This window comes from Trachypithecus francoisi, unplaced genomic scaffold (genome assembly GCF_009764315.1).
Source record: "Trachypithecus francoisi isolate TF-2019V2 unplaced genomic scaffold, Tfra_2.0 Lachesis_group15, whole genome shotgun sequence".
Lineage (NCBI taxonomy): Eukaryota > Metazoa > Chordata > Mammalia > Primates > Cercopithecidae > Trachypithecus > Trachypithecus francoisi.
The window spans coordinates 111,575,737-111,596,391 of NW_022681460.1; the positions used below are offsets into that span (position 1 = coordinate 111,575,737).

Below are 20,655 nucleotides of genomic sequence, written 5' to 3' on the forward strand. Positions count from 1 at the left end.
ACTTTGGGAGGCCGAGACGGGCGGATCACGAGGTCAGGAGATCGAGACCATCCTGGCTAACACCGTGAAACCCCGTCTCTACTAAAAATACAAAAACTAGCCGGGTGAGGTGGCGGGCGCCTGTAGTCCCAGCTACTCGGGAGGCTGAGGCAGGAGAATGGCGTAAACCCGGGAGGCGGAGCTTGCAGTGAGCTGAGATCCGGCCACTGCACTCCAGTCCGGGCGACAGAGCGAGACTCTGCCTCAAAAAAAAAATAAAAAATAAAAAATAAAAAATAAAAAAATAAAAAAATAAAAAAATAAAAAAAAAAAAGAAATCAGGTCAGTGGGCCACCCAAAGTCTGAGGAAAGAGGAAGACGGGATCCCTGACCCCATTCCTGGGGACTTGCTCACCTGTCCCAGACTGCTGGGTGGGAGGCACGGCAGGCAGCAGGTTCAGGCCCTCTCTTCACAGCTCCTAGAAGTACTCCCCAACCCCATGAGGAAGCAAGAGGTGCAGACGGGCAGGGAGGCCGGCCAGGGCCACGGCACAGGCTCCCCGGCCGAGCAGGTGAAAGCCCTCATGGATCTGCTGTCTGGGAAGGGCAGTCAAGGCTCCCAGACGCCTCAGGCCCTGGACAAGACACCGGACTCCCCGCTGGGGCCCTGCAGCAGTGGTAGGACTGGCTTGGGAGGCAGACACGGGGTGGGGGATACCTGGGCTGTCTGTGCCCACTCTTCCCTTACCCGCCCTCCCCACTGGCCTCTGTCCCACAGACTCCATGATACAGAGGCACCGCAAGGCCCTTCTGAGCAAGGTGGCAGGTGGCCTGCAGCTGGCCGGACCCTGCCACAGGCTGGCCTCCCTCCTGCTGGTGGAGGGCCTGACGGACCTGCAGCTGAGGGAGCACGACTTCACACAGGTGGAGGCCACCCGCGGGGGTGGGCGCCCCGCCAGGACCATCGCCCTAGACCGGCTCTTTCTGCCTCTCTCCCGGGTGTCGGTCCCACCCCGGGTCTCCATCACCATTGGGGTGGCCGGCATGGGCAAGACCACCCTGGTGAGGCACTTTGTCCGCCTCTGGGCCCATGGGCAGGTGGGCAAGGACTTCTCGCTGGTGCTGCCTCTGACCTTCCGAGATCTCAACACCCACGAGAAGCTGTGCGCTGACCGACTCATCTGCTCCATCTTCCCGCACATCGGCGAGCCCAGCCTGGCAGTGGCAGTCCCAGCCAGGGCCCTCCTGATCCTGGATGGCTTGGATGAGTGTAGGACGCCTCTGGACTTTTCCAACACTGTGGCCTGCATGGACCCCAAGAAGGAGATCCCGGTGGACCACCTGATCACCAACATCATCCGTGGCAACCTCTTTCCAGAAGTTTCCATCTGGATCACTTCCCGTCCCAGTGCATCTGGCCAGATCCCGGGGGGCCTGGTGGACCGGATGACGGAGATTCGGGGCTTTAATGAGGAGGAGATCAAAGTGTGTTTGGAGCAGATGTTCCCCAAGGACCAGGCCCTCCTGGGCTGGGTGCTGAGCCAAGTACAGGCCGACAGGGCCCTGTACCTGATGTGCACCGTCCCAGCCTTCTGCAGGCTCATGGGGGTGGCGCTAGGCCACCTGTGGCACAGCAGGACGGGGCCCCAGGACGCAGACCTGTGGCCCCCGAGGACCCTGTGCGAGCTCTACTCATGGTACTTTAGGATGGCCCTCAGCGGGGAGGGGCAGGAGAAGGGCAAGGCAAGCCCTCGCATTGAGCAGGTGGCCCATGGTGGCCGAAAGATGGTGGGGACATTGGGCCGGCTGGCCTTCCATGGGCTGCTCAAGAAGAAATACGTGTTTTACGAGCAAGACATGAAGGCGTTCGGTGTGGACCTCGCTCTGCTGCAGGGTGCCCTGTGCAGCTGCTTCCTGCAGCGGGAGGAGACGCTGGCATCATCGGTGGCCTACTGCTTCACCCACCTGTCCCTGCAGGAGTTTGTGGCAGCCGCGTATTACTATGGCGCATCCAGGAGGGCCATCTTCGACCTCTTCACTGAGAGCGGTGTATCCTGGCCCAGGCTGGGCTTCCTCACGCATTTCAGGAGTGCAGCCCAGCGGGCCATGCAGGCAGAGGACGGGAGGCTGGACGTGTTCCTACGCTTCCTCTCCGGCCTCTTGTCTCCGAGGGTCAATGCCCTCCTGGCTGGCTCCCTCCTGGCCCAAGGCGAGCACCAGGCCTACCGGACCCAAGTGGCTGAGCTCCTGCAGGGCTGCCTGCGCCCCGATGCTGCCGTCTGTGCACGGGACATCAATGTCCTACACTGCCTACACGAGCTGCAGCACACAGAGCTGGTCCACAGCGTGGAGGAGGCCATGGAGAGCGGGGCCCTGGCCAGGCTGACCGGTCCTCCGCACCGTGCCGCCCTGGCCTACCTCCTTCAGGTGTCCGACGCCTGTGCCCAGGAGGCCAACCTGTCCCTGAGCCTCAGCCAGGGCGTCCTTCAGAGCCTGCTGCCCCAGCTGCTCTACTGCCGGAAGCTCAGGTGGGTGCCAGAGCAGGGGTCAGGGGCTGCGGAAGGGGCAGAGGAGAGAGCAGAAGCCATCCCCTCCCCACCACCGAGCTTCTCTATCAGTCTTCTAGGGCTGCTGTAACAGAGGACCATGAACTTAGTGGCTTAAAACAACTAAAGTGTGTTTTCTCGCAGTTCTAGAGGCCAGAAGTCTCAAATCAAGGTGCCAGGAGGGCCACGTGCTCTCTGAAACATATGGGAGAGGCTCCTTCCTGCCTCTCTAGCTTCTGGTGTTTGACGGCAACCCTTGGCTAAAGGCTTCATTACTTCAGTCTCTGCTCCATTGCCTGGCCATCTTCTCCCTGTGTCTGTCTCCACATGGTGCTGTTCTTTTTTTTTTTTTTTTTTTTTTGAGATGGAGTCTCGCGCTACTGCCTGGGCTGGAGTGCAGTGGCCAGATCTCAGCTCACTGCAAGCTCTGCCTCCCGGGTTTACACCATTCTCCTGCCTCAGCCTCCGGAGTAGCTGGGACTACAGGCGCCCGCCACCTCGCCCAGCTAGTTTTTTTTTTTTTTTTTTTTTTTTTTGTATTTTTAGTAGAGACGGGGTTTCACGGTGTTAGCCAGGATGGTCTCGATCTCCTGACCTCGTGATCCACCCGTCTCGGCCTCCCAAAGTGCTGGGATTACAGGCTTGAGCCACTGCGCCCGGCCTGTTCTCTCTTTTTTTGAGATGGAGTCTTGCTCTGTCGCCCAGGCTGGAATACAGTGGCGCGATCTCGACTCACTGCAAACTCCGCCTGCTGTGTTTAAGCAATTATCCTGCCTCAGCCACCCCAGTAGCTGGGATTACAGGTGCCCACCATCATACCTGGCTAATTTTTGTATTTTTAGTAGAGACGGGGTTTCACCATGTTGGCCAGGCTAGTCTCGAACTCCTGACCTCAGGTGATCCGCCCACCTCAGCCTCCCAAAGTGCTGGGATTACAGGCATGAGCCACTGCTCCTGGACAGTGCTTTCTAGTCTTAAAAGGACACTGTCACATTGGATGACAGGCCCACCCCACTCCAGCATGACCCCACCTTAACAAAGTACATCCGCAGTGACCCCATTTCCCAATAAAGCCACATACTTGGGGCAGCGGGGGTTAGGACTTCATATCTTTTGTGGGGACACAATTCACTTCATAACCCCTCAGAACCATCCAGTCTGACAGAAGCTGCCCCCCTGAATGCTCTCAGCCCACCCCCCGCCCGCCGCTCTGGACCTCAGTGAGCAGGGAGGAAAGGACACAGGCTGAGGTCATCCAGGTGTCCCACAGAGGCAGGCGGCGTGTGGGGTGGTGAGGACGACAGCCCGTGGAAGATGCCATTCTGCATAGGAACCGCGGGTCTCATGGGCACCGAGCCTCCTGTTCACTCTCATGGGAAAGGTTCGAGCACCGGGGCTGAGTGCAGATCTCAGAGCTGCGGCGATGGCGCTGAATGGGATGGAGAGAGGCAGAGGCCCTGGGCCAGGGACCCCACCCTGCCAGTGGGCGGGTGGGACACTCACTGTCACTGCTTCCCTTGGCCAGGCTGGACACCAACCAGTTCCAGGACCCCGTGATGGAGCTGCTGGGCAGCGTGCTGAGTGGGAAGGACTGTCGCATTCAGAAGATCAGGTAATGCAGACCCAGGGGACCCCAGGGTGCCCATGGTCTTGTGGGGTATGGGGGGTATGGAACCCTCTTCTCATCATCCTCCACTCAGCACAGCAGTGGTGCTGCCACGGAGAGGTGTCTTTGGAGCATGTGGCTCCAGATGCAGCCTGCTTGTTTCTGCCCAATTCCAGAAAGTGCCAGAGGCTCAGGTGCCTCATCAGTAGGAAGAGGGAGGTGACCTGGCCGAGGACTCGACACTACATGTGCTGACAACACCAGGCACGATGTTCTCTAAGCACCTCTCCAAGTTTGCTGTCCAACAGCATTCTAGGCACAGGATTGCATTTTTTCCCACCGAGACAGAGTCTTGCTCTGTCGCCCAGGCTGGAATACAGTGGCACGATCTCGGCTCACTGTAACCTCTGCCTCCCAGGTTCAAGCAATTCTCCAGCCCCAGCCTCCCGAGTAGCTGGGATTACAGGCACCCACCACCACGCCTGGCTAGTTTTTGTATTTTTAGTAGAGACGGGGTTTCACTATGTTGGCCAGGCTGGTCTCGAACTCCTGACCTCGTGATCTACCCACCTCGGTCTTCTGAAGTGCTGGGATTACTGGCGTGGGCTACTGCGCCCAGCTAACTGCATTTATAATTAAAATTTTAAATTTCAAATTTAATTTAATTAAAATTTAATTTCAAATTTAATTATAAATCAATTTAAACAATTTTTAATTAAAACTGCATCTTGTGGCTGGGCGTGATGGCTCACGCCTGTAATTCTAGCAGTTTGGGAGGCCGAGGCGGGCGGATCACAAGGTCAGGAGATTGAGACCATCCTGGCTAACACGGTGAAACCTCGTCTCTACTAAAAATTAGCCGGGCGTGGTGGCGGGCGCCTATAGTCCAAGCTACTCAGGAAGCTGAGGCAGGAGAATGGCGTGAACCTGGGAGGTGGAGCTTGCAGTGAGCTGAGATCGCACCACTGCACTCCAGCCTGGGCGACAGAGTGAGACTGCGTCTCAAAAAGCAAAACAAACAAAAAACCCTGCATCTTGTAATTAGACAAAAGTTCATATGCTGAATGTGCGCTTATGAAATCTCTCCTGGAGTAACATTCCTGGATCTGAGAAACTACACACACCCAGGGTTTGTGGTTGAATCAATGTGACTAATCCTCTAAAGGTGGCTGTTGGAGACCTAGGGAGGTGAGTTTAGAGAAGAGAACCCCAGGGGCAATTTTTTTTTTTTTTTGAGATGGAGTCTCACTCTGTTGCCCAGGCTGGAGTGCAGTGGCACGATCTTGGCTCACTGCAACCTCCGCCCCCCGGGTTCAAGAGATTCTCCTGCCTGAGCCTCCCGAGTAGCTGGGACTACAGGCACCCACCACCACGCCCAGCTAATTTCTGTATTTTTAGTAGAGACAGGGTTTCACTATATTGGCCAGGCTGGTCTCAAACTCCTGACCTCAGGTGATCCATCCGCCTCAGCCTCCCAAAGTGCGGGGATTACAGGTGTGAGCCACCGTACCCAAGGGTAATTCTTCATTCTCATACAAGCCTCTGGGTTCTGAAATAATCTTTTTTGTTTTTTTTTCTTGAGACAGAGTCTTGCTCTGCTGCCCAGGCTGGAGTACAGTGGTGCCATCTCGGCTCACTGCAAGCTCCGCCTCCCAGGTTCACACTATGCTCCTGCCTCACCTTCCTGAGTAACTGTGACTACAGGCGCCCGCCACCACGCCCAGCTAATTTTGTGTGTTTTTAGTAGAGATGGGGTTTCACCGTGTTAGCGAGGATGGTCTCGATCTCCTGACCTCGTGATCCACCCTCCTTGGCCTCCCAAAGTGCTGGGATTATAGACGTGAGCCACCATGCCCGGCTGAAATAATCTTTATCTGAGTTAATGTCAATTTAGACTGATTCAGGAACAAAAATAAATCACTAGGGAGTGTGGTTAGAGGTGTAGGCTCTGTGTGAGTTTGAACAAGTCATTTCTGTGCCTAAAGAGGGTAAAAATGGGGTTAGAAGGGTATCTAGGCCAGGGGCGGTGGCTCACGCCTTTAATCCCAGCACTTTGGGAGACTGAGGCCAGTGAATCACTTGAGGTCAGGAGTTCAAGACCAGCCTGGTCAAACTGGCAAAACTCTGTCTCCACTAAAAATACAAAAATTAGCAGGGCGTGGTGGTGAGTGTGTGTAATCCCTGCTACTCAGGAGGCTGAGGCAGGAGAATTGCTCGAGTCCGGGAGGTAGAGGTTGCAATGAGCCAAGATCGTGCCACTGCACTCCAGCCTGGGCAACAGAGTGAGACTCCGTCTCAAAAAAAAAAAAAAAAGGAAGAAGAAAAGAAAAAGAATGACAAATTCTCCGGCCGGGCGCGGTGGCTCAAGCCTGTAATCCCAGCACTTTGGGAGGCCGAGGCAGGTGGATCACGAGGTCAGGAGATCGAGACCCTCCTGGCTAACACAGTGAAACCCCGTCTCTACTAAAAATACAAAAAACTAGCCGGGCGCGGTGGCGGGCGCCTGTAGTCCCAGCTACTCGGAGGCTGAGGCAGGAGAATGGTGGGAACCTGGGAGGCGGAGCTTGCAGTGAGCCGAGATCGCGCCACTGCACTCCAGCCTGGGCGGCACAGCAAGACTCTGTCTCAAAAAAAAAAAAAAAAGAATGACAAATTCTCATTATTATTAATTTTTTTCCTTTGTGAGAGCCCCCAGCATTTTTAGCACATGACAAAATAGCCAACTTTTAGTTTTGCTTAAAGGAGGCTAGGTAGTGCTCAGAAATTATTATTCGGGGGCCAGGCACAGTGGCTCTTTCCTATAATTCTAGCAATCTGGAAGGTGGGGGGATTCTCTGAGGCTAGGAGTTCAACACCAACCTGGGAAATATATGGCGAGATGCCATCTTTACTAAAAATAAAAATAAAAGTAAATTATTCTGAATGAAGTAAAAAATCTCTTCTCTGGCCACATGCTCTTCTTTACCTCTCTGTAGTTGATCCTCAGTGCCACATCCCTATTACAACTATAAGTCAAATACAACTTATAAAATACCATAAAGTCGCAGGGAGATGGAAGCACTTTAGAATTTGAGAACATTTATATAGAGGTGGCCTGGACAAATGCTGGGAATTGAAGTTCTCTGAAAAGGAATTTAGAGAAAAGAGACTTTATTCCAGTGAACAGTTTGCTTGAATATAGCTTGAAAAGTACCAGGCTGGGTACAGTGTCTCATGCCTGTAATTCCAGCACTTTGGGAGGCCAAGGCAGGAGGATCGTTTGAGCCCAGGAGTTTGAAACCAGCCTGGGCAACATAGTAAAAACCTGTCTCTGCAAAAAATTAAAAAACTAGCCAGATGTGGTGGCATGCACCTCTGGTCCCAGCTACTTGGCAGGCTGAAGTGGGAGGATTCTTGAGCTCGTGAGTTCGAGGTTACAGTGAGCCATGATCGTGCCCCTGCACTCCAGCCTGGGTGACAGAATGAGATCCTGTCTGAAAAAAGAAAGAGAACAGCACCAGCCTGGGGATTCTAATTGAACTACTATATCCCATGGGGCTGAATGCCTACAAACTGCAAAGAGCCTAGACAGCTACTATTTCTGCAACTGGAAACATGAAGCAACACTGAGTTGATCCATCACCATATTCCCAGAACCATGCTCTCAAGGCAGATCAAGATGTGCTTTTTTTTTTTTGATTTTAAAGCTAATTTTAAATAACTCTACTATTTGCCATTTTGCACTAGAAAAGAGGCTAGGATCAGTAGTCTGCCTAAATTCATTTGTACCAGTTCATGAGAGCTGATTGTTACATTTTCAGGAATTTTGCAAGCTGGAGGTGCTTGAACTTGGTGTTGGTGGGAGTATTTATACCGTGGAAATTGGCAAATGCTACAAATCAGTTTGGTAGCATTTGTTTTTGCATTTGCTTTTTGTTTTGTTGTTGTTGTTTTGAGATATGGTCTCACTCTGTCGCTTAGGCTGGAGCGCAGTGATGTCACTGATCATGACTCATTGCAGCCTCTACCTCCTGGGCTAAATCCTCCCTCCTCAGCCTTCTAAGTAGCTTGGACTACAGATGTGCCACCACACCTGGCTAACTTTTATGTTTTTTTTTTTTTGTAAAGACAAGATCTTCCTATGTTGCCCAGGCTGGTCTCAAACTCCTGGTTTCAAGTGATGCTCCCACCTGGGCCTCCCAAAGTGCTAGGATTGTATAGGCATGAGCCACTATGCATAGCCCAGTTTTTGAAATTTTGTTTTTCCTGGGAGCCAGTTTACCAGCACACCACTGGCTGCCATCTGCATGTTAGGCTTCTGAGATTTCCATTTTCTTTGCTGTGCTGTTTGTGTAGAAGCTGTTGTGCTGGATTCTGGTTAAACTTTTTTCAGGGACCCTTTGCCATGGTGAGGGTCTGTCCTCCTACTCTGGCCCTATGCTGCCCAGGCTCAGGGGCTCTGCTGTGCCTGGCATTCTGCTCCAGGGGTCACCTCATCTCCAGCTGTGTCCAGACCCTGATGATGTGGGGAGGCCTACAGGAATAATCATGGGCACAGTGTTGAGGAAGAGGCCATGAGATGTGCATGCCCAAAATAACCATTCCTCTCCCTTTCCTTGGGCAGCTTGGCAGAGAACCAGATAAGTAACAAAGGGGCCAAAGCTCTGGCCAGATCCCTCCTGGTCAACAGAAGTCTGACCTCTCTGGAGTAAGTAGGACAACCAAGGCCGAACTTTTGCCATTGGAACCAGAAGAGTTGTGAGGCATCTTGTGAAGTCCCCTCCCCTCCTAGGAAATGACTGGGGTCTTACCTGTCTGTTCGTCCCTGATTCCCATGATTCAGCCCCTGGGTAGCATCTGGACATAATACCCATACTTCATTTGGAGTAGCTTCTAAGACTCCTGTGGGAATAAGACACAGGGAAGTCACACCTTAGCGCACATGCCTTCCTGGTGGGACGGAAGGACAGCCGGGCAGAACCATGGCTCCTCAGTTGCTGGGCTCCAGCCAGAGACACGCCAGATGTTTGGCCCTACATCTGGGGCCATCATTCTCATCTCCACATTTGGCCCAAGTCCACTAGTCCATCAGGTCCTGCTTTCTTTCCCCCAACACCTGGGACAGTCTTAGGGAAACTCCTTCCTTGTTCATATAAGGATCTCTGCCCTGGTTCCACCAAACATGAGATCCTAAGCCCTCATACATTCACTTAGAGGATCACAAATTTCAAAGTCAATGCAGTTTCTGTTTCCCCTTCCCTCCCTGGGAGACAGATGAAGGAGGCCTCTTTCTCTCTTCCTCCTTCAGCCTCCGCGGTAACTCCATTGGACCACAAGGGGCCAAGGCGCTGGCAGATGCTCTGAAGATCAACCGCACCCTGACCTCTCTGAGGTGTGTGTCACCTGCTCCCTGTCTTGTGACCCCAAGAGAGGGCCCAGAAAACCCTCTCCTCAGGCACCAACTATGAGAATGGGAGGTGATTCATGATGGCAGGCATGGGGCTGGGCGCAGTGGCTCACACCTGTAATCCCAACCCTTTGGGAGGCTGAGACAGGTGGATTGCTTGAGGTCAGGAGTTTGACAGCAGCCTGGCCAATGTGGCAAAACGCCATCTCTACTAAAATACAAAAATTAGCTGGCGTGGTGGCAGGTGCCTGTAATCCCAGCAACTTGGGAGGCTAAGGTAGGAGAATCACTTGAGCCTGGGAAGCAGAGGTTGCAGTAAGCCAGGATCGCGCCACTACACTCCAGCCTGTGTGACTGACAGAGTGAAACTCCGTCTCAAAACAAGCAAACAAACAAAGATGGCAGGCATGGGATACTGGCTCCCATCCCATTGGGTTCTGGGGATCTTGTGCCCTAAACAAGTTTCCAGGCTCCAGCTCTTCCCTAGACTTTGAGCTTGTGTGTGTGGCCTGAGCAGCGGACAGATGTGTGATGTGGTTTGTTATGTCTCTCTCTCTTTTCTTGTTAAACGGAGTCTTTCTTTGTCGTCCAGGCTGGAGTGCAGGGGCGTGATCTTGGCTCACTGCAACCTCTGCCTCCCAGGTTTAAGCGATTCTCCTGTTTCAGCCTTCCAAGTATCTGGGATTATAGGCGCCTGCTACCAAGCCCGGCTGATTTTTTTGTATTTTTAGTACAGACAAGGTTTCACCATGTTGGCCAGGCTGGTCTCGAGCTCCTGCACTCAAGCCATCTGCCCGCCTTGGCCTCCCAAAGTGCTGGGATTACAGGCATGAGTCACTGAGCCCAGCCCGTTGTATCTCTTTTAAGAGCCTGTGGTTGTATCTATCATTAGTTGAGTGGGTACCACTTTTCTGTTCTCTGTTTTCTTTTATTTATTTATTTTTATTAGGGTGAAATTCATGTACCATAAAATTGACTGTTTTAGGCAGGTCCCAGAGGCTGACGCCTGTAATTCCAGCACTTTGGGAGGCCAAGGCGGGTGGATCACTTGAGGTTGGGAGTTTGAGACCAGCCTGGCCAACATGGTAAAACCTCATCTCTACTTAAAAAAAAAAAAAAAAAAAAAGGTTCAAAAAGTTAGCCGGGCATGGTGGCAGGCGCCTGTGGTCCTAGCTACTCAGGAGGCTGAGGTTGAGGTGAGCCTGGGAGACGGAGGTTGCAGTGAGCCAAGGTCGCACCACTGCACTCCAGCCTGGGCAACAGAGCGGACTCTGTCTGAAAAAACCTGTTTTCAAGTGTACAGTTCAGTGACATTTAGCACATTCACAATGTTGTGCCACTATCACATCTGTCCAGTTGAGAATATTTTCATCACCCCTGAAGGAGACCTCATACCCATAAGCAGTCACTTCCCATTCTCCCCTTTCCCCAGCCCCTTGCAATCACCAATCTGCTTCCCATTTCTAAGGATTTACCTATACTGGACATTTCATGTATATAGATTTATACAGTCCAGCCTTTGGTGGCCGGCTTTCTTCACTGAGCATGATGTTTTTAAGTTTCTTCTGTGTGGTACCATGTGTCAGTGCTTCCTTCCATTTTATTTTATTTTAACTTTTATTTATTTCTTTTTTTTTTTTTAAGACAGAGTCTTACTCTGTCACCCAGCCTGCAGTGCAGTGGCATGTTCTTAGCTCACTGCAACCTCTGCCTCCCGGTTTCAAGCGCTTCTCCTGTCTCAGTCTCCCGAGTAACTGGGATTACAGGCATGGGCCACCACACCCAGCTACTTTTTGTATTTTTAGTAGAGATGGGGTTTCACCATGTTGGCCAGGCTGGTCTGAAACTGCTGACCTCAAGTGATCCACCCACCTTGGTATCCCAAAGTGCTGGGATTACAGGTGTGAGCCACTGCACCCAGCCTCTTCCCTCCATTTTAAGGCTGAATCATATTCTGTGGGATGGACAGACCATGATGTGTTGATCCATTCACCCAGTAACGGCCATTTGGGTTGTCTCCACCTTTTGGTTATATGAATAACGCTGCTGTGAACACTGGTGAATAAGACTTCCGGTGCCTGTTTTCAATTCTTTTGAGTATATATCTAGGAATGGAATTGCTGGGTCACATGGTCAACCCATGTTTAACCTTTTAAGGACCTGCCAGACCATGTTCCACAGAGAGTGGACTATTTTGCATTCCCATCAGCAGTGTTGCAGTTTCTCCATATTCTCACCAACACTTGGATCCTGTGTCTTTCAGCTGTAATGAGGATGATTGATGATCCTGTTGTGGTTATTCAGAGAGCTTGTTCCCAGCTGGCAGGCAAATGCTCAGCAACCCAAAGAAAAACCTAAGCTCCAGGCAGTGGTGCAAAGGGTCGACTGCTCTCCCTGCATGGTGGGCAGTGAGGGCACATAGCGGTCAGAACCCCTTGCTCCATAGAGGTGCCCCCACTGCAGAGAGGGTTCAGGCCCCTGGATTCCAGCTTCTCTTCCATCAGTGATGCGCCTCTTCTTGTCTCTGCAGCCTCCAGGGCAACTCCGTCAGGGATGATGGGGCCAGGTCCATGGCTGAAGCCTTGGCCTCCAACCGGACCCTTTCCGTGCTGCAGTGAGTGGACACATCTCCTCTCTCCTCTCCTCTCTCCCCCTTCTCTTCCTTCTCCCTCCTCCTCCAAGGGCCTCACTGCCTATTACCTGCTAGGAAGAATGGATGGGGCTAGGACCTGAGGCCTTCTGACCCATCTGGATGGCCTCTGGAAAACCTGATGCCCACTGCTTTTCAAGAGAGCAGGTGTTGGGGAAATAATTAAAAATAAAACCTCCAGGCTGTGTGCAGGGACTCATGCCTGTAATCCCAGTACTTTAGGAGGCCAAGGCAGGCGGATCACTTGAGGTCAGGAGTTTGAGACCAGCCAGGCCAAAATAGTGAAACACCGTCTCTACTAAAAAAATAAAAATAAAAATAAAAATAAATAACCAGGCGGGGTGGTGCAAGCCTGTAGTCCTAGCTACTTGGGAGGCTAAGTTGAGAGAATCGCTTGAACCTGGGAGGCAGAGGGTGCAGTGAGCTGAGACTGTGCCACTGCACTCCAGCCTGGGCGACAGCAAGACTCTGTCTCAAAAAATAAAATTAAAAAATAAAATAAAATAATAAAATATAAAATACCTCCTACCAACCCACAAATGTAGGAAATAATACGAGACGATAAACATTAAACTGACTGCACGGTGCATCAGGGCAACCCGCCAATGAGAGTGTAAAGACAGAAAGCTCACTTTTCTAGAGCCAAGCAGATGTCCTCAGGCAAGAGGGCCAGGCAGCACCACTTGCCGTTTATCCTAAATACACTGGATAATTGGAATGGCCATTTGTGGTCCCTAATTGCCTTTATCCAAAGGAAAAGTAAAGCTTCTTTTATCTTTTTGACACGCAGGTACTTAGGAGCTTCAAGCCAGGTGCCTAGCCTAATTCCCACGAAGGCAGGGAAAGAGGGACTCTATCTTCCTTAATGTTTACATTTCTTTTTTTTTTTTTTTTTTTTTTTGAGACGGAGTCTTGCTCTGCCACCCAGGCTGGAGTGCAGTGGCCGGATCTCAGCTCACTACAAGCTCCGCCTCCGGGTTTACGCCATTCTCCTGTCTCAGCCTCCGGAGTAGCTGGGACTACAGGCGCCCGCCACCTCGCCCGGCTAGTTTTTTGTATTTTTAGTAGAGACGGGGTTTCACCGTGTTAGCCAGGATGGTCTCGATCTCCTGACCTCGTGATCCGCCCGTCTCGGCCTCCCAAAGTGCTGGGATTACAGGCTTGAGCCACCGCGCCCGGCCCTACATTTCAAAGAGATGGCTCCAAACCCTTACAAAATACATCCCAGGCTGTGAAACTGGCCAGAGGCTGATTTTGCTTTTAAAAAGATTTACATACATCTTAAAGGGACAGAGGCAGCATGTGCAACCTCAAGTTTTTCTCAGGAAATGCTCTAAGAAAATGGGGGTGGTGGGGAGTCTCTTTCCTTTTTGGAACCAGGGAAAACTACATTTTTTAAGATTTGTATTTAGCCTCACACAGGAGAGGTCCTGCCTGTCTGTCCTTGTAGGATGAGGACAGGGTTTCTCCTGTGCTGTCTCCCTCCACCAGATTTAGTACAAGAGGAAGTAGCTTTTTCAGAAGAGGAACCTAAGACAGGGTCTCCCTAGGGGGGTTTCTTTTTTTTTTCCTTTTTTCTTTTTCTTTTTCTTTTTCTTTTTTTTTTTTTGAGACAGAGTCTCCCTCTATTGCTGGCTGGAGTGCTGGCAATAGAGGTGGATCTCATCTCACTGCAACCTCTGCCTCCCTGGTTCAAGTGATTCTCCTGCCTCAGCCTCCCAAGTTGCTTGCACTACAGGTGCACGCCACCATGCCCCACTAATTTTTGTATTTTTAGTAGAGACGGAGTTTCACCATGTTGACCAAGATAGTCTCGATCTGTTGACCTCGTGATCCGCCCACCTTGGCCTCCCAAAGTGCTGGGATTACAGGCGTGAGCCACTGTACCTGGCCCCTAGGGAGGTTTCTTGGGGTGGGAGGCAGCCTGCTGGTCTAGATGGGAGGCAGACTGGTGGGTGAGGCACCAGAGAGACTTGTCCATGGAGTTCCCCACTCAGGAGGTTGTTGGGCATTATCAGCTGATAATCTGATCTCTGCTTTCTACCCCTTGCAAGGGAGGTTCATTTGCTCTGACCCCTTACTCTCCCTCATCATAATGTCAGTCTATTATCACTTAGGCAACAATCCAAAGACCTATCTGGAGAACCCCCTCCCCACCTGCTCCAGTAAATGAAGAGGGCACACTAGTTGTCCCTGACCTTGAATGTTGGTCTGGGAATGGCTGTGACCAGCCTTTCTAAAGGACCCCTCTCTTTTCTCCCACAGCCTGCAGAAGAACAGCATTGGGCCCATGGGAGCCCAGCGGATGGCAGATGCCTTGAAGCAGAACAGGAGTCTGAAAGAGCTCATGTGAGACATATGAAAGGCCCACACTAGTATCGTCAGTGTCCAGCACAATGCCCAACCCAGCACAAATATTTATGAGCCTGAGGATGGATGGATGGATGGATGGATGGATGGATGGATGGACGGATGGATGGGTGGGTAGGTGGATGGGTGGCTGGGTAAATGGATGGATGGATGGATGAATGGATGGATGGATGGATGGATAAATGGGTGAATGAATGGATACACTGATGATGATGGATGGATGGATGAGTGGACTGACGGATGAGTGAGTGGATAGATGGATGGATGGTTAAATGGGTGTATGGGTGGGTGGATGGATGGATGGGTGGGTAGGGGTGGATAGGTAGGTAGGTGGGCGGGTGGATGGATGGATGGATGGATGGGTGAATGGATTAATGAATCGATAAATGAATGAGTGGATGGACGGATGAGTGGATTGATGGATGGGCGAATGGATAGATGGATGGATGGTTGAATGAATGAGTGGATGAATGGCTGAGTGGATGGATGGATGGATGGATGGATGGATGGGTGGATGAGTGGATGGATAAATGATGGGTGAGTGGACTGATGGATGGGTGAATGGATGGATGGATGCGTGGGGGGTGGATGAATGAATGGATAAATGGATGAGCGGATGGATGGATGGACGGATGGATGGATGGATGGATGGATGGTTGAGTGGACTGATGGATTGATGGATGGATGGATGGATGGTTCAATGAGTAGATGAATGAGTGAATGGATGGATGGATAGATAGATGGATGGTTGAATGAATGGATGGATAGTTGAATGAATGGATGGATGGCTGAATAAATGGATGGATGGATGGATGAGTGGATGAATGGATGGATGGGTGGATGAGTGGATGAAAGGATGAACTGATGGGCAGATTGGTGGATGGGTGAATGGATGGATGGATGGTTGAATAAATGAGTGGATGAATGGGTGAGTGGGTAGATGGAGGGATGGATGGATGGGTGGGTATGTGGATGAATGGGTAGATGAGCAGACAAATAGATGGCTGAATGGGTGAACAGGTAGGTGGATGGGTGGGTAGAGATGGATGGGTAGATAGGTGGATGGGTACATGAATGGATGGATGGGTGAATGGGTGAGTGGATGGATAAATGGATAAGTGGATGATTGGACAGGTCAGTGGATAGATGGATGGTTGAATGAATGAGTGGATGAATGGGTGAGTGGATGGATGGATGGATGAATGGACAAATGGATGGATGGGTGGATGAGTGGATGGACAGACAAATTGATAGGTGAGCAGACTGATGGGTGGGTGGATAGATGAGTGAACAGATGAATGGGTAAGTGGGTAGGTAGGTAGGTGGATGGATGGATGAATGACTGGATGGATGGATTTATGAATGAGTGGGTGGGTAAGTAGATAAATTGATGGGTGAGTGGATGGATAGACTGATGGATGTGTGGGTGCTGGTTAGCTGACTTTGGACTCCAAAAGCACTAACCGAGGAGAATGGAGACTCCCAGGACTGGGTGAACCCCAACCTTCTTGGGCTCACATTTACTATCTTCCCACCTGGCAGAAGAAAACATTTCCTGACCATCTTCACAAAACCCTCCAAAATACTTATCACTGAAGGGTTGACTCTTCTTGCCAGGGAGTCAAGAGGAACTTTGCTATCCTGATTTCTTACAGGCAAAAGGTGGTCACATGCAGAGACTACAGTCAACAGGCCTCAGGCAGAACAAACTGTGCACTGGCCACCCTTGAGACAATAGAGCCAGCCCTCCCATGAGGGCTTCCCTGACCCTGATCCCTCTGCCCAGCCCTGCCCAGCAACTCCCAGAGGCTGGTTCATCTATATCCCTTCTCTTGCAGGCTCTCCAGTAATAGTATTGGTGATGGAGGTTCCAAGGCCCTGGCCGAGGCCCTGAAGGTGAACCAGGGCCTGGAGAGCCTAGAGTGAGTCCACCTGACCCCTGCCAGGGTGACAAGTCCCCGTGTTCTCTTTCAGTAGATGGTGGGCTGGCAGTCCTGAAATATGGCTGTCCCCCAGGGCCATTTCCCTGCCAACATCAACCCTGGGTACACACTGTCCTCAGTGCTCCCTGCCCCACTAGCTCCATTTCCCTAGACAGTGGGGGCTGCGGTGGGGTCTGAAGTGTTTGGAATGATGAGCTCCAAGTGTCCTTGAGAAGCCAGCATGTGTGGCTAGAGAGGGAGTCAGCTGTAGCAGCTTTGGTGGGGGCAGGAGAGCTCAGCACTGCACCTACACTTGGGGAGCCTGCTGCACCACTCCCTCTGGGGGCTGCAGACCCAATACACCCTGCTCTGAGGCTGTCTGGGGCCACCCACATCAAGGCAGGGTCTAAATTTGGAGGTTTGTTGTGCTAAACCCACCTGCCCTCACCTGGCAGGGGCTAGGTGAGGGGATGGGCGAGGAAAGAGAGATGATGAGAGGAACAGTGTGGCCGCCACTGTCCCTGGAGCCCCCAACTCCCTGTTGAACCCAGTGCCTGCTGTCCCAGACTGGACAGTGCAGCTCCCTCTGGGTCCTGCGACAGCCACACCCAGTGCGCCTCCTTCTCTGTCCACAGTCTGCAGAGCAATTCCATCAGTGACGCAGGAGTGGCAGCACTGATGGGGGCCCTCTGCACCAACCAGACCCTCCTCAGCCTCAGGTACGTCCCGGCCACCCTCTCCAAACATGGCGTTTCTTTGACCGGGCACCTGTCTGTAGGGACTTGGCACTGGGAAGCCGATCTCAGGGATATCTATTGCTGGGGAAGCCTTCCTGGCAGCCTGGCCCTCTTCCTGATCTCTTGGGGTGCAGGGGACAGCTGCTGCCCGCAGTGGCCCATTCTGCTGCTCCCTTCCCAGATGCACGCTGAGCCACCTGTCCCCTCGCACCTCTGGGGCCCTGTCATCCTATCCTCTCCCTGTACTGTGGATGGTCCTAAAGCGGGGGCGCCTGGCTGGCCCAGCACTGGCTCGCTGGCACTGGCTCCTTCACACCTCAGCCCAGACTGTGCAGAACCCTAGGTCCCCTGCCTACAGTTTCTTGGGCTTCCAGAAGCCTAAACACCTGGGCTTGGCTCTGCCAGATGCCTCATCTGCCCGGTCAGAAGCTCAGGTCTTCCCTTTTTTTTCAGCCTTCGAGAAAACTCCATCAGTCCCGAGGGAGGCCAGGCCATCGCTCATGCCCTCTGTACCAATAGCACCCTGAAGAACCTGGAGTACGTGGTGGGGGCCTGTGACTCCACAGGTTGTTCATGCCATGACCACACTCACACTGAGCCTGGGCTGACGGGCACCCTCGCTGCATCACAGGGTTGGAGAAGGAGCTGGCTGGGGAGGGTGCAGTCAGGAGACCTGGCATCAGATGGCAAGTCCCCCCCTCTCAGGAGACCTGGCATCAGATGGCAAGTCCCCCCCTCTCAGTCAGGAGACCTGGCATCAGATGGCAAGTCCCCCACTCTCATAGTGTAAATTGCATGAGGGTGAGGCTGGTATAACACCATCTGCCTCAGCTGGTGGGGATGGATGAGGATGTGATCATGCCATTGGGCAGCGTATCCCCAGGAAGCTCCTCCACGTCCTGGCTGTGTGACCTGGCATTGAGCCCTCGAATCCCTGGTGACCAAGGACCGGAGGCTTCACAGCCAGCACCCCGCTCACTTGCTCCTGTTCCCTTTCTCCTAGCCTGACAGCCAACCTCCTCCACGACCAGGGTGCCCAGGCCATCGCAGTGGCAGTGAGAGAAAATCGTACCCTCACCTCCCTTCAGTGAGTCTGCAGCTCTCCACCCTGCCCTGACCCCCTTCTGCAGAGCTGCCGGGCTCCACCCAAACCAATGATGTACAGGCCAAGCCTGGTTTGGGGACACCCCTTGCAAAGGTCTCAGGGGCTGCCCAGGCTAGACTGCTGCCAGCAGACTGTGCCCCATCCTGTGCTCTCCTGACCCACAGACAGACATGTGTTAAGACAGACATGTGTTAAGACAGCGGGGCCTCCAGGTGCCCACACTTCATTTGGAGGCGTCTTTCCTTGCTTATTCCCCAGCCCTCTGGCCACGGCTCACCAGGGAGTACATGTGACCCACTGAGAACTAAGCCTGGGCAGGGGTTACAGGAATTCTCCTGCCACATCCTGCAGGGATTCCACCCCCTGCCATCAGAGCCTCCTTGGCTCTGCCCCAGGGCCACATAGTCACATAGTCACATGTGTCTATGTCTGCCCAGCCTGCAGTGGAATTTCATCCAGGCCAGCGCTGCCCAGGCCCTGGGACAAGCACTACAGCTCAACAGGAGCCTCACCAGCTTAGAGTAAGTTGGCCTGCCCAGGGGCTGCAGGGCGGGGGCTGTCGGGGACGGGTGAACCTGATGGTATACACCAGGGAGAGGCTCAATCCAGTGACCCTTGGCACACAGCCTCCTCTTCCCTAAGGCCAGCAGGTGCGTTTCAGTCCTTGTCTGCCTTTTTTTTTTTTTTTTTTGAGACGGAGTCTTGCTCTGTCACCCAAGCTGGAGTGCACTGGCCAGATCTCAGCTCACTGCAAACTCCGCCTCCCGGGTTCACGCCATTCTCCTGCCTCAGCCTCCCGAGTAGCTGGGACTACAGGCGCCCGCCACCTCACCCGGCTAGTTTTTTGTATTTTTTAGTAGAGACGGGGTTTTACCGTGTTAGCCAGGATGGTCTCGATCTCCTGACCTTGTGATCCGCCCGCCTCGGCCTCCCAAAGTGCTGGGATTACAGGCTTGAGCCACCGCGCCCGGCCCTTGTCTGCCTTTTAAATATATTGACTGGGTGCGTTGGCTCACGTCTGTAATCCCAGCACTTTGAGAGGCTGAGGCATGTGGATCATCTGAGGTGTTGGGAGTTTAAGGCCAGCCTGGCCAACGTGGGGAAACCCCATCTCTACTATAAATACAAAAATTAGCCGGGCATGGTGGCACATGCCTGTAATCCCAGCTACTTGGGAGGCTGAGGCAGGAGAATCGCTTGAACTTAGGAGGCACAGGTTGCAGTGCGCGGAGATCACGTCACTGCACTGCAGCCTGGGCGGCAGAGCGAGACTCTGTCTCAAAATATATACACACACACACACACACACATATATACACATATATGTACACATATATGTACACACACATATATACATATGACAGCTTTATTGAGATATAATCTTCACGCCAGAAGATCTTCCCGCTTAGTATACAGTTCACTGGTTTCTAGTGTATTCAGTGATGCAACCATCACAATCAATTTTACAACATTTCCATCCCCCAAAACGAACCCCTGTCCCCGTTAGCACTCACTACCCATTCTCCCTTTCCCCCAACCCTGGCAACCACTAATCTACTGTCTCCATGATCTTCCTACCCTGGACACTGCATATAAATGGAATTGTGCGACACATGGCCAAAAATGGAATCATACAACACATGGCCTTTTCCGGCTGGCGTCTTTCATTTGGTGTCAGATTTTCAAGGTTCATCCACATTGTAGCCTGTCTCAGGACATAGTTCCTTTGTAAGGCTGAATGATATCCATTGTATGAGTACACAGGTTTTATTTCTCCATTCATCAGCTGATGGACGTTGGGTTGTTCCTACCTGGCTGTTAGGAGCGGCGCTGCTGTGGACCTTTGTGCACAGTTTCTGTGTGGGCGTGAGCTTTCCTTCTCCTGGGTGGATATACCTGGGAGTGGAGTCGCTGGGGCGTGAGGGAACTCTAGGTTTAACCCTTGGAGCCTCATGGGTCTTTCTCCTTGACCATTTCTTCTCCTTCAGCTTCCAGGATGGCCCCTCTGGCTGGGCCTTGTCCTCTTTTCTTCTGTTTGGCTCTTCAGCGCAGGGCTCCTCAGGGATCTGTCCCATGTCATCTTCCCTTGCCTGGCATCTTTTTTCCTGGAGCTCTTCTTTCCCTGGGCTCCAGTGATCTTTAAAGTCCTAACGACTCCCATGTCCATGTCCCAGGCCTCTCTCCTGAGCCCCACACCGGCACGTCTACACCCCCTCTGCACCTCCCCTCAGGGTCTCGCTGGGGTGCGGGGTCCCTGCATTCTCTCTCCCAAAAACCTGCTTCTTGGTTCCCCATTTTGTGAATGGAACCAACTGTGCAAGCTACAAAAAATGACTTCACTCTCACCTCCCACT

At 52.4% G+C, this 20,655-nt stretch overlaps 1 protein-coding gene across 11 annotated transcripts in view; it reads left to right on the plus strand.

Annotated features, from left to right (window-relative positions):
- The window catches only part of NLRC3 (NLR family CARD domain containing 3), a 42,749-nt gene that overhangs the window by 14,590 nt on the left and 7,504 nt on the right, over window positions 1–20,655 (plus strand). For 5 of the 11 annotated variants that reach the window (XM_033235935.1, XM_033235936.1, XM_033235934.1 and 2 more), the window contains 13 exons: window positions 456–657; window positions 758–2,507; window positions 4,051–4,137; window positions 8,735–8,818; window positions 9,419–9,502; window positions 11,675–11,782; window positions 12,048–12,131; window positions 14,433–14,516; window positions 16,376–16,459; window positions 17,095–17,178; window positions 17,650–17,733; window positions 18,200–18,283; window positions 18,739–18,822. In XM_033235935.1, the coding sequence (XP_033091826.1) occupies window positions 480–657; window positions 758–2,507; window positions 4,051–4,137; window positions 8,735–8,818; window positions 9,419–9,502; window positions 11,675–11,782; window positions 12,048–12,131; window positions 14,433–14,516; window positions 16,376–16,459; window positions 17,095–17,178; window positions 17,650–17,733; window positions 18,200–18,283; window positions 18,739–18,822 (2,879 nt within the window). In that variant the 5' untranslated portion in view covers window positions 456–479. Of the gene's footprint in view, window positions 1–321; window positions 658–757; window positions 2,508–4,050; window positions 4,138–8,734; window positions 8,819–9,418; window positions 9,503–11,674; window positions 11,783–12,047; window positions 12,132–14,432; window positions 14,517–16,375; window positions 16,460–17,094; window positions 17,179–17,649; window positions 17,860–17,938; window positions 18,067–18,199; window positions 18,284–18,738; window positions 18,823–20,655 lie in introns of those variants that run through there. The other 6 variants (XM_033235933.1, XM_033235937.1, XM_033235940.1 and 3 more) reach the window with 5 other exon arrangements.